The sequence below is a fragment of the Nerophis lumbriciformis genome, linkage group LG13 (assembly GCF_033978685.3).
Source record: "Nerophis lumbriciformis linkage group LG13, RoL_Nlum_v2.1, whole genome shotgun sequence".
Taxonomy (NCBI): domain Eukaryota; kingdom Metazoa; phylum Chordata; class Actinopteri; order Syngnathiformes; family Syngnathidae; genus Nerophis; species Nerophis lumbriciformis.
This window is the reverse complement of record NC_084560.2, coordinates 237,722-251,247: the sequence shown is the minus strand read 5'-3', so window position 1 is coordinate 251,247 and position 13,526 is coordinate 237,722. Positions and strand designations below refer to the sequence as shown.

Genomic DNA, 13,526 nt, shown 5'->3' with positions numbered 1-13,526 from the left:
GTGGGTCTAATAGAGGAGCTCCCATTGACTCCAATGTTAGCTGATTTTTGCTCACGTTTATTTACTAATTAGAATACATCAAAATTTAAAACACGTCTTACATAAGGATTGTGAATGATAGGCGACATTTTTTTTAAAAGTGCAGTTTCCTTTGAATTTGTCAGATAAGTAAACAGTCCTTCAAATTAAAGATGAAAAAGGTTGTTTATAGATATTATCCACAATGAAGTTACAGTAAAACTAAGCACACAAGGGAAAGTACATTCATATACACATGAAGTACACATATGTGTAAGAATCGTGTTAGCCACCAGAATATCGTCTCGTTCTCCTAAAGCCAATATCGAGTATTCTTTGGTGAGCTGACCGTATCGTCACACCCTTAGTTAAAAGCACACCATCCCCATGACATGACAATTCCACGTGATGTAGAACAGGAGTAACACATTTTAAACATATACACTAAGGGTGTAACGGTACACAAAAATTTCGGTTCGGTACGTACCTCGGTTTAGAGGTCACGGTTCGGTTCATTTTTGGTACGGTAAGAAAACAACAAAATAGAAATTTTCTGGTTATTTATTTACCAAAATTTGTAAACAATGGCTTTATTCTTTTAACATTGCTTTAAAATAGCTCTGTGAGTGATGGATGTGAGCCACCACTAGGCTGATCAGTGCAACAGCAGGCAGTCATGAATGCTAAGCATAACAATAACATACATATACACACAGGGTCCATTGGCAGGGTTAATGTGGTCAACATATATCAATCAATCAATCAATGTTTATTTATATAGCCCTAAATCACAAGTGTCTCAAAGGGCTGCACAAGCCACAACAACATCCTTGGTTCAGAGCCCACAAAAGGGCAAGGAAAAACTCACAACCCAGTGGGACGTCGGTGTGAATGAGAGGACCGCAGATGTGGGTGACCCACCATCCTCTAGGGGAGACCGGATGCAATGGACGTCGAGTGGGTCTAGTATAATATTGTGAAAGTCCAGTCCATAGTGGATCAAACATAATAGTGAGAGTCCAGTACATAGTGGGGCCAGTCGGAGACCACCCCGAGCGGAGACGGATCAGCAGCGCAGAGATGTCCCAGACCAATGCACAGGTCCACCCCGGGTCCCGACTCTGGACAGATATATATATATATATATATATATATATATATATACACACACACACACACAGGTAAAAGACAGTAAATTAGAATATTTTGAAAAACTTGATTTATTTCAGTAATTGCATTCAAAAGGTGTAACTTGTACATTATATTTATTCATTGCACACAGACTGATGCATTCAAATGTTTATTTCATTTAATTTTGATGATTTGAAGTGGCAACAAATGAAAATCCAAAATTCCGTGTGTCACAAAATTAGAATATTACTTAAGGCTAATACAAAAAAGGGATTTTTAGAAATGTTGGCCAACTGAAAAGTATGAAAATGAAAAATATGAGCATGTACAATACTCAATACTTGGTTGGAGCTCCTTTTACCTCAATTACTGCGTTAATGCGGCGTGGCATGGAGTCGATGAGTTTCTGGCACTGCTCAGGTGTTATGAGAGCCCAGGTTGCTCTGATAGTGGCCTTCAACTCTTCTGCGTTTTTGGGTCTGGCATTCTGCATCTTCCTTTTCACAATACCCCACAGATTTTCTATGGGGCTAAGGTCAGGGGAGTTGGCGGGCCAATTTAGAACAGAAATACCATGGTCCGTAAACCGGGCACGGGTAGATTTTGCGCTGTGTGCAGGCGCCAAGTCCTGTTGGAACTTGAAATCTCCATCTCCATAGAGCAGGTCAGCAGCAGGAAGCATGAAGTGCTCTAAAACTTGCTGGTAGACGGCTGCGTTGACCCTGGATCTCAGGAAACAGAGTGGACCGACACCAGCAGATGACATGGCACCCCAAACCATCACTGATGGTGGAAACTTTACACTAGACTTCAGGCAACGTGGATCCTGTGCCTCTCCTGTCTTCCTCCAGACTCTGGGACCTCGATTTCCAAAGGAAATGCAAAATTTGCATGGTTGGGTGATGGTTTGGGGTGCCATGTCATCTGCTGGTGTCGGTCCACTCTGTTTCCTGAGATCCAGGGTCAACGCAGCCGTCTACCAGCAAGTTTTAGAGCACTTCATGCTTCCTGCTGCTGACCTGCTCTATGGAGATGGAGATTTCAAGTTCCAACAGGACTTGGCGCCTGCACACAGCGCAAAATCTACCCGTGCCTGGTTTACGGACCATGGTATTTCTGTTCTAAATTGGCCCGCCAACTCCCCTGACCTTAGCCCCATAGAAAATCTGTGGGGTATTGTGAAAAGGAAGATGCAGAATGCCAGACCCAAAAACGCAGAAGAGTTGAAGGCCACTATCAGAGCAACCTGGGCTCTCATAACACCTGAGCAGTGCCAGAAACTCATCGACTCCATGCCACGCCGCATTAACGCAGTAATTGAGGCAAAAGGAGCTCCAACCAAGTATTGAGCATTGTACATGCTCATATTTTTCATTTTCATACTTTTCAGTTGGCCAACATTTCTAAAAATCCCTTTTTTGTATTAGCCTTAAGTAATATTCTAATTTTGTGACACACGGAATTTTGGATTTTCATTTGTTGCCACTTCAAATCATCAAAATTAAATGAAATAAACATTTGAATGCATCAGTCTGTGTGCAATGAATAAATATAATGTACAAGTTACACCTTTTGAATGCAATTACTGAAATAAATCAAGTTTTTCAAAATATTCTAATTTACTGGCTTTTACCTGTGTATATATATATATATATATATATATATATATATATATATAAAAAATGAAAACTAAATAAGATAAGGCTCAGACTTGGTTTCTTAACAAAACCTTTCTACATATAAAGTGCAACATTAAACTGCTTCAAGTTGTTGCTCAGATTAAATAAAATGACAAAACTTTTCTTCTCCATACAAAAAGTGCAACATTAAACAGTTTCAAGTCAACTCATCCTCAGATTAACTTTTCTTTTCCCCCCTCAGCCTTTAACCCTGGTGACTTTCACTCAATCTTCATGTTTTTTGCCAGAAAAATCAGTTTATCAACACATTGTGTGCAGAAAGAGCAGACCTGCTTGCAGTTCCAATGTCTCCAGCTGTGGAAAATACCCTTTCGCTGGGCACGGAGGTAGCAGGTATGGCGAGGTAGTGCCTGGCTAACTTGGCAGTAAGGAGATATATATGGGCTCATTGTTCTTCCACCATAGAAGTGGTTCAAAATATAGATTTTAATGCAATATGGTCTTAAAACTGCTGCTATAAAAACACCAACGGCATTCGTTATTGCTTTAGCCCTGCCTGACTCGCCGAGGAAAGGCTGCTTGAATGCGGTGGTAGCTGTGTTTGTTCGTCTTTCTCTTCGTTGAAGCAATGTTATCCATTGTTGTATCGCACCGCAAAGCCGAAGTGTTCCCAAACGGGAGATCTTAACGAGGCAAGAGGGTCTTCCAGCTCTGGCTTTTACATGTTGTAGTAGCCCGGTCGCTGCTAGCATGCCGTGTGTTGTGCCTCGGTGTGCATTGTTTACACAACGTGCGGTGCGCTACTTAATATGTTCCTGTGGAAACTCGTTCGGTACACCTCCGAACCAAACCGAACCCCCCGTACCGAAACGGTTCAATACAAATACACGTACCGTTACACCCTTAATACACACACATCTGAAGAATATAAAAAATAAATATATTTGGTGGGCCAAACAAAATGACTCGGCGAACCAATGTTTGGTATGGGCGATATGACCTCAAATCTATATCCTAATAACAATATATGTTTTGATATATCATTTGGTATATGATTGATAATAGAAGAATGTCACAACTGGTTACAAAGGCTCCTAATTTGGCAGCTGACATATGCAGTAACATATTGTGTCATTTATAATTGTATTAATTTGTCGAAACAATTATTATTAATGTACTTGTTTATTTACTGTTAATATCTGGTTACTTTCTTTGAGAAAATAATACTGGAAATGATGTAATATTTTACTGCATATTTCAGCAACTAAATTAGGAGCCTGTGTAGCCTGTTTTAAAATGGTTCTATTAGTAATTCTATATGAAAAAATATATCGCAAAATCAATTTTAAACCATATCGTCTATCCATAGTAAAAAGTCCTGTCGTCCTGGTTTGTTTTTATTTTCCTGTGAATAATGTTGTAAAGAGCAGCGTGTTTGTGCGTCACTGAGATTTCAAGACAGTTCATACGAGAACTTGTTTTTCCTAAGTGCATGTAAAAGTACTGAATGCATTGTGTGACTGAACAGAGATGGTGTGTTTGTCTTGCAGACGTCTGTGAAGAACATCTTCACCCTGAGCAACAGCAGTGGAGCTTCAGGATGGAGCCACAGCCCTCCCACATTAAGAAGGAAGAGGAATACCCACTCATCGCCCATTTTAAAGAGGAAGAGGAGGACCCACTGACCCCTCACATTAAAGAGGATGAGGAGGAACACAGCATCAGTCAGCAGGGAGAGCATCTTGAAGGACTGGAGGAGGTTGATGTCACCAAGATGCCAGTGACTGGTGTCCCTGTGAAGAGTGAAGATGATGAGGTCAAAGGTGAGAGTGAGGAGAAGAGAGAGGCGGAGCCTCCAAGCAGCAGCTCAACACAACACATGACAACAGAAGCTGATGGAGACCACTGTGGAGGATCACAAGCAGACAAGATCTTAGCTCCACTATCAGATAGTGAGGACACAACGTCACACTCTCCTGACACTGATGATGAACACTCTAAAGATGATGCAACATGTCACACTGACAACACTCACTTCACATGTTCTCACTGTCACAAAACTTTTAAATACCATAGTGATCTGAAAACACACACAAGAAGACACACTGGAGAAAAACCTTTTTCTTGTTCATTCTGTGGTAAAGGTTTCACACAAAGGCAATCTTTGAAAATACACATGAGAGCACACACTGGTGAAAAACCCTTTTCCTGTTCAACCTGTGGTAAAGGTTTTACACATAGTCAACATTTGAAAGTACACATGAGAATACACACTGGTGAAAAACCTTTTTCCTGTTCAACTTGTGGTAAAGGTTTTACACAAAGTCAGAGTGTGAAAAGACACAAGAGAACACACACTGGGGAAAAACCTTTTATCTGTTCAATCTGTAGTAAAGGTTTTAGACAAAGTCAATATTTGAAAGTACACATGAGAACACACACTGGTGAAAAACCTTCTTCCTGTTTAATCTGTGGTAAAGGTTTTACACAAAGTCAATCTTTGAAAGAACACATGAGAACACACACTAGTGAAAAAACCTTTTCCTGTTCAACTTGTGGTAAAGGTTTTACACAAAGTCAACATTTGAAAAGACACATGAGAACACACCCAGGAGAGAAAGTGTGTAGTTGCAGTGTGTGTGGTGAAAGATTGTCTTCTAAGTACCAGTGTAAGAAACACAAGTGTGCTGGTGAGAACAGCAGCAGCAAATGAAACTGCAGGATTTGAAATAAACTGTCAAGACTTTAATGTTGACTTTCTAACAACATCAGCACATATAACATGTGTGACATTGTTGTTTGTGTAACTATCTTGTTAATATGCTCCTACATTTTTTTTTTAACGTTGATGTTCCAGGTAATCTTATTTTCAGTGAAGGTTTAGGATAGCCAAATATAAGCTTTGGCTTCAGCCTATTCCTTTTTCGGTCATGCTTTTTCTTTTCTTCTCTTTTCCTTTTGTGTGTAAATGTGTATGATTGTTATAAATGTATAGTCTGTACTCTTAAACTGGTCACACACAATGGTTAATGGTTGATGGTTGATTATATGACCGAAATAAACTTATTTCATTCATTCATTCATTCATTTATAGATTAGATAGTTTGAAATATGGAAGTATTACATAAATATAATTCACTTCACTTCACTTGGGTAGCTTCCCAAAAAATGCTCAGTCGCTATTTACAGTATATTCTCTCTTTATCTTATTTACTTATTTACCCTACAGACATCCAGCAGCCCCCTCACATTAAAGATGAAGAGGAGGATCCACAACCCCCACCCCACACACACACACACACACACACACACGCGCATTAAAGAGGAAGAGGAGGAAGTGTATATCACTGAAATGGGGGGGGGGGGGGGGGTCATCCAAGTAGGCTTCATCACTTCATGCTCATACACTTCAAGTCTTAAATCTAATCCTTGGAATTTAGAGGGGAACTGCTCTTTTTTTTCTGTCGTTCACAATCATTATTAAAGACATGACGATATATATATATATTTTTAAATCACATTCTAACTCATAAATCTACAAACCCCGTTTCCGTATGAGTTGGGAAATTGTGTTAGATGTAAATATAAACGGAATACAATGATTTGCAAATCCTTTTCAAGCCATATTCAGTTGAATATGCTACAAAGACAACATATTTGATGTTCAAACTCATACATTTTATTTCTTTTTTGCAAATAATAATTAACTTAGAATTTCATGGCTGCAACACGTGCCAAAGTAGTTTGGAAAGGGCATGTTCACCACTGTGTTACATCAGCCTTTCTTTTAACAACACTCAATAAACGATTGGTAACTGAGGAAACTAATTGTTGAAGCTTTGAATTGGAATTGTTTCCTATTGTTTTATGTAGAGCTTCAGTCGTTCAACAGTCCGGGGTCTCCGCTGTCGTATTTTACGCTTCATAATGCGCCACACATTTTTGATGGGAGACAGGTCTGGACTGCAGGCGGACCAGGAAAGTACCCGCACTCTTTTTTTATGAAGCCATGCTGTTGTAGCACATGCTGAATGTGGCTTGGCATTGTCTTGCTGAAATAAGCAGGGGCGTCCATGAAAAAGACGGCGCTTAGATGGCAGCATATATATATATATATATATATATATATAACTTGGATTTCTATAGCGCTTTTCTAAGTACCCAAAGTCGCTTTACATGTAGAACCCATCATTCGTTCACACCTGGTGGTGGTAAGCTACTTTCATAGCCACAGCTGCCCTTGGGTAGACTGACGGAAGCGTGGCTGCAATTTGCGCCAACGGCCCCTCCGACCACCACCTATCATTCATCATTCAATTCACCGGTGTGAGTGGCACCGGGTGCAAAGGGTGAAGTGTCCCGCCCAAGGACACAACGGCAGCGATTTTTGGATGGTAAGAGGCGGGGAGCGAACCTGCAACCCTCAGGTTTCCGGCACGGTTGCTCTACCCACTACGCCATGCCGCCCCAAAAAGCATATGTTGTTCCAAAACCTGTATGTACCTTCCAGCAATAATGGTGCCTTCACAGATGTGTAAGTTACCCATGTCTTGGCCACTAATGCACCCCCATACCATCACACATGCTGGCTTTTCAACTCTGCGTCGATAACAGTCTGGATGGTTTGCTTCCCCTTTGGTCTGGATGACACGATGTCGAATATTTCCAAAAACAATTTGAAATGTGGACTCGTCAGACCACAGAACACTTTTCCACTTTGCATGAGTCCATCTTAGATGATCTCGGGCCCAGAGAAGCCGGTGCCGTTTCTGGGTGTTGTTGATAAATGGCTTTCGCTTTGCATAGTAGAGCTTTAACTTGCACTTACAGATGTAGCGACCAACTGTATTTAGTGACAGTGGTTTTCTGAAGTGTTCCTGAGCCCATGTGGTGATATCCTTTAGAGATTGATGTCAATTTTTGATACAGTGCCGTCTGAAGGATCGAAGGTCACGGTCGTTCAATGTTGGTTTCCGGCCATGTCGCTTACGTGGAGTGATTTCTCCAGATTCTCTGAACCTTTTGATGATATTATGGAGCGTAGATGTTGAAATCCCTAAATTTCTTGCAACTGCACTTTGAGAAATGTTGTTCTTAAACTGTTTGACTATTTGCTCACGCAGTTGTGGACAAAGGGGTGTACCTCACCCCATCCTTTTTCTTGTGAAAGACTGAGCATTTTTTGGGAAGCTGTTTTTATACCCAATCATGGCACCCACCTGTTCCCAATTAGCCTGCACACCTGTGGGATGTTCCAAATAAGTGTTTGATGAGCATTCCTCAACTTTATCAGTATTTATTGCCATCTTTCCCAACTTCTTTGTCACGTGTTGCTGGCATCAAATTCTAAAGTTAATGATTATTTGCAACAAAAAAAAAAGTTTATGAGTTTGAACATCAAATATGTTGTCTTTGTAGCATATTCAACTGAATATGGGTTGAAAATGGTTTGCAAATCATTGTATTCCGTTTATATTTATATCTAACACAATTTCCCAAATCATATGGAAACGGGGTTTGTAAAAAAAAGTCCACTTGCAATGGAGCCAATGGGAGGTCCTCTATAACCATCCAAAAAGTGCCAACAATACTCCATTTGCATTTAGTGGTTTGAATACCAACAAAGTATTAATGATATTGTTATTATAAGTGCTAACGCAGACAAACTATTTATAGCTTGTGTGTCTATGTTGACATCACCGGCTGGTGAGCTCCTTCCTCGCCTCGGTGCTGGTGAAAGATTATTCCAGATCATGAATTATGCCTCTCACCTGGATAGTAGAAGGATGAAGATGTACTTTGACAAGTTGGTACCGTTTGACAGCCAATTTAGACCCGGCAATGGCGAACGACACAAAAAGATGCTTGGCTTCACCCCTCTCTTCTGTGCGACGATTATGAATCATTGTTTATCTAAATGGGAATATAACAAGATTACATCAGTCTGTGTCATAGTCACAGCAGACTTTGTACAGTAGGTGATGTTTTTTGTTTGTTTGCTGGCTCTCATGAATTCTGTAGTGTGTAATATTCAGTAATCTTGTTAAAAAAAACAAAAAACTTTGTGATGTGTTTTTGAAATTAATTCGCTAATGAGCAAAAATATGTAAATACATATATACCTACACTTTCTGACAGTCGCTTCCGGATGCGTCGTTTTGGGGGCGGTCTTATTTACGTGGCTCACCTTCGGCAGCGTCTTCTCCCCGTCATCTTTGTTGTAGCGGTGTAGCGTGCAAGGACCGGATTGGAAGAAGTGTCAAAAGATGGAGCTAACTGTTTTAAAGACATTCCGACTTTACTTCAATCAACAACGGAGCAGCATCTCCTCATCCGTGGCTCACTAGTGCAACAACAACATTGGAAATGTGTCCCGTGAAAAAGCGTCCGACCGGAAGTCTCTAATAACTAAAGTTCCTTGGGTGAATAATGTAAACTCACTACACCGGTATGTTTTAGTGCTTTACTGACATCATTTTACACTACTTTATATTAGAAATGGCAACAGCAGAGGGTGAATATCCCATAACAAGAAGATAGGGAAAAAGAAGAAGCTTATCGATTATGGCATCGGCATGGACGTGCGCAAATTTTCAGGACTTCTGCAGATCCCAAATACTCATCAGCAGGTACCAGAAGGTAAGAAAAGTTGGTTTTGCATAATATTGCGAAACAAAACGCCAGATAATATGTCTGCTAATGGGTGCCATTTTGTGGTTCTTATACACACATCATAGTAAAACTTGTATCTCTGACTACGGTAGCCATAATGGTCCGACAATCCATCAAGCGGTGCGGCTTTTAAAGTCGTACTTAAACATTTTGACAGATTTTTGTGTGTGTAATGTTCTTTATTTTCAATGGAACATAAAAAGTTTTGTTGTTTAATGGCATCATATTGCAGTCTACAGGTATCTCTTATGTGTGACTACCATCTACTGGTCACACTTATCATTACACCTTGTACTAAATAAAATTGCTTCGAGGTCGGTAAGCACAACCAGAATTATGCCGTACATTAGGCGCACCGGACTATAAGGCGCACTGTCGAGTTTTGAGAAAATGAAAGTATTTTAAGTGCGCTTTATATTCTGAAAAATACGGTACATGAACAAAGTGAGCCTTTTGTCAGTCATTTTCAATCTTTGTTTCAGTTACTTGCAATTCTCCTCCACACGTTTTCCTGTGTGCAGTAGTGTTAGTAGTGTTAGTGTTCATGTTGGAGATGGAACTAGTCATTTTAATACAACGCTGAATTTTAATGTACACATTGCTTTGAAACTGTAGGAGAATGATTGTTATTCAAGTCCTCGTATCAGCTGGTATTTGACACATGCCCCCATATGTCTGCCGGGGATATGCCTGTTGTATGATTCTTTCATTTTGGGCCTTTTAGAATCAGCATGTCTTTGTCTATTTGTGTCAAGGAGGTGAAATTAGGTCTGAAAACCTTTTGACAAGTGGACTTCATGTCCATTAGGTATTTTCAAAGTGTAGAATACCATCCGCCTTAAACAGAATATTCTACTTTGAAAGTAAACTGGATCATTTATTTTGTGTTTATGCATGACTTCTTGTCCCACACGAGCAGATTTTAGCTCAATTGAACCGTCTTGTTGTGTCGACCACTAAATATAGAAGTCAGGCGGTGGAAACTGACATGTTGACTTCAAAACAATAAATGGAACGAGTCTGTCGCCGTGGCGCCGCTATTCCACATCCAGTGGAAATCCCCGGTTACACTTACAAACGTTGCTTGGCGAGATAAATTACATAACCATACTTGGGGTTCAAGCAGGCCTGGCCCTAACCAATCTGGCGCCCTAGGCAAGATTTTAGGTGGTGCCCCCCCACATCGGCAGTGAAGTGTATATACTCACAAGAACCCGAATAGCTTTGTCTTTGACCTTTTTTTTTTACTTACAACTATACCTAATATATAAAGGGGTGGAAAAGTGACTATTACCTGCAGGGCAAACATTAGCTAACCAGAAGGCAATAACAATGTAAACAAAAAACACCTGCTTGAGAGAGACCTAATACAAACATTTATATGCACGTACAACACTTAGAACTTTTAGCATATCAGTATGTGGAATTAAATTATGGAATAGATTAAGTAAAAAAGTTAAAAATTGTACTGATATGATCCAATTTAAGAGGTTGTTCAAAATAATAGTGCTTACAGAGTACAAAGAAGAAGAATTATGAGAAATACTTTCAACCTTATTGAAAATAAGATATTCTTCATCTCAGTATGTTAATAATGACTGAATTAATTAATTCATTACATATTACAAAACTGTTGTATACTAACTCATAGATGTTATTTTATTATATAAAAAGGTCAGTAAATGATTCTATATATTTGTAAACGCTTTGAAGTGGGAAAGAGGTAGGATTAAATAAGCTTTGCTTCTTCCTACTCCTTTTCGGGCATGATGTAAAATGAAATGATATGAAATTGTGTGATGTATTATGATGTAAGTGTGTTCATGTTCCAAATAAACTAAAGAAAGAAAGAAATGTCCCTGAGGAATGTAAGGTGGGAGTACTGTAATTACCTAACGTTACATTATTATTTTCCATAACAATTTAGCCCCCTCCACAATATTAACACGACGTTAAAACAGAACTAGCTATTTATTGATTAGCAATTGCCGAATCATGTAACATTAGCTTAATGCTAAAAAGCCAGGTTACTATCACATTCTGTAACAGACAAATAATTTCATGTAGGCTAACGTTACCTACCTGCTACCTCTGTCTTTTCTCGTTTCTCCTCCTCTTCTTTTCTCTTTTTTCTTCCCTGGGCACCTGACAGTTTTGGCATCTTGTGTTGATTTTTTGATGTGGGGAGGTCCAAAAAGAGTCACGATACGGGAAGGGAGGGTGCGCACCGTGCGGGGGGGGGGGGCGTAATGTTGTAACAAATAATATTTCTATTAAATAGGCTTTACTTTGCATTTTAATTAACGTGGGATTATTTTTTGTATTTAGAAATAATAGTACCAACTTTTTTTCTTTTTTTTTTTTCTCCCAACATTTGTGGCACTGGCGTGGCGCCCCCTGATGGACGGCGCCCTTAGCATTTGCCTATACGGCCTATGCCACGGGCCGGCCCTGCTTGACTCGGACTTGAGGGCAAAGACTTGAGACTTACTTGTGACTTGCAAAACAATGACTTGGTCCCACCTCTGGTAGTATGGCCGTAAGCCGAAGAAAGATGTAAAAACAACCTTTTTAAATGAAACTCTTACAGACGGGGTGAGAGACAATTATTATTTATCTTAGAGGCTGGCGCGCATGCGTACACTAATGTGCTTTTTCTGGCTGTATGAGGTGCAGCTCTCCATCCATTGTCTCTTTTGGGGTGGCAGGGGGTGCTGGAGCCTATCCCAGCTGCATTCAGATGCCACCTCATCACAGCTCTCAACACTACTTTATGCTTAGGGACCGTCAATAAATCACTATTGTCTTGAAAAATGTATATCTGCTACATCAAAACACTGATTCATCTAAAAGAAGGTAAATAATTAGTCATACCTCCTTATTGTGCATGCCCATTATTTCATAATTCTAACATATATATATCCATGTTTAATATAAAAAACAAGGATATTTTCCCAATAGTCTGAATGTCATGCAACTTAGTAACCTAATTCCACTTATTAGCCGTGTTAACCTTTTAGTGTAATGCACACCCTTTTATTTTAAAATAGGGTTTTATTTAAAAAAAAGTTTTTTAATAAAGATCATGTGCGTGATGATATTTCTTATACAGATAATTAGCAGCATTTTTATGAGCTCCAAATGAGAGTTAAGTTGGTTTTATGTTGGATAGTCGTAGTTGCTGCGGGAGCTAAAAATGAAACCATGGTTTTCAATATTACAAATTTATATAAAATCCAATTAAACTTACATTTTAAAACAAAAAGGTGTGAAACACATTAGAGAAAACACTTCAAATATCAAGTGATTTTGGGATTTTAGATCATATGACCAGGAATCTATTGAAAATAAACATTTGTTTTTAATATCAAAATGTTTTTGATCCTATTTTAAAATAAAAGGTTAGCATGACTAATATAAAGTGGAATTTGGTTACTAAGTTGCATGATGACATGGAGTTGTTTACATTAAAAAATATTTAAATGATAAAACCAGGAACGATATTAAAAATGTAGGACTATTTATTTGACCTCTTTTAGATGAATCAGTGTTTTGATGTAGCAGATATACATCTTCGAAGACAACAGTGATTTATTGACGGTCCCTAAGCATAAAGTAGTGTTGAGAGCGGCACCTCTCCTGCAATCTCCCCGCAGCATGAGAGAGCAGTGTGGGCACAGTGAGGGGGAGCTTCCGCTGGAGCTCCGGAGGCAAATATCCACCGTGAAAGCAACTTGACCGCCGTAGCAAAGGAAGACAATCACACAGACAGAAAAAGCACATTACTGTACGCATGCGCACCAGGCTCTAAGATAAATAACAATTGTCTCCCATCCCGTCTGTAAGAGTTACATTTAAAAAGGTTGTTTTTACCTCGTCTTTCGGCTTACGGCCATACTACCCTGAACACGTCCGATCTCGTCCGATCTCGGAAGCTAAGCAGGGTCGGGCCTGGTTAGTACTTGGATGGGAGACCGCCTGGGAATACCAGGTGCTGTAAGCTTTTACACTCACGCCAGAGGGCGCTACAAAGTGCTGAGACTACAGCTGTTGTGATTCATGTAT

At 39.6% G+C, this 13,526-nt stretch overlaps 1 protein-coding gene and 1 non-coding gene across 7 annotated transcripts in view; both read left to right on the top strand.

Annotated features, from left to right (window-relative positions):
• LOC133613919 (uncharacterized) overlaps window positions 1–13,526 on the top strand; it is a 123,603-nt gene that overhangs the window by 41,172 nt on the left and 68,905 nt on the right. For all 6 annotated transcript variants that reach the window (XM_072914393.1, XM_072914391.1, XM_072914390.1 and 3 more), the window contains one exon: window positions 4,340–4,741. In XM_072914393.1, coding sequence (XP_072770494.1) covers window positions 4,340–4,741 — 402 coding nt within the window. The remainder of the gene's footprint in view (window positions 1–4,339; window positions 4,742–13,526) is intronic.
• On the top strand, window positions 13,346–13,464 carry LOC133614021 (5S ribosomal RNA). Its single transcript, XR_009816530.1, has one exon. It is a non-coding gene; the product is annotated as a 5S ribosomal RNA (ribosomal RNA).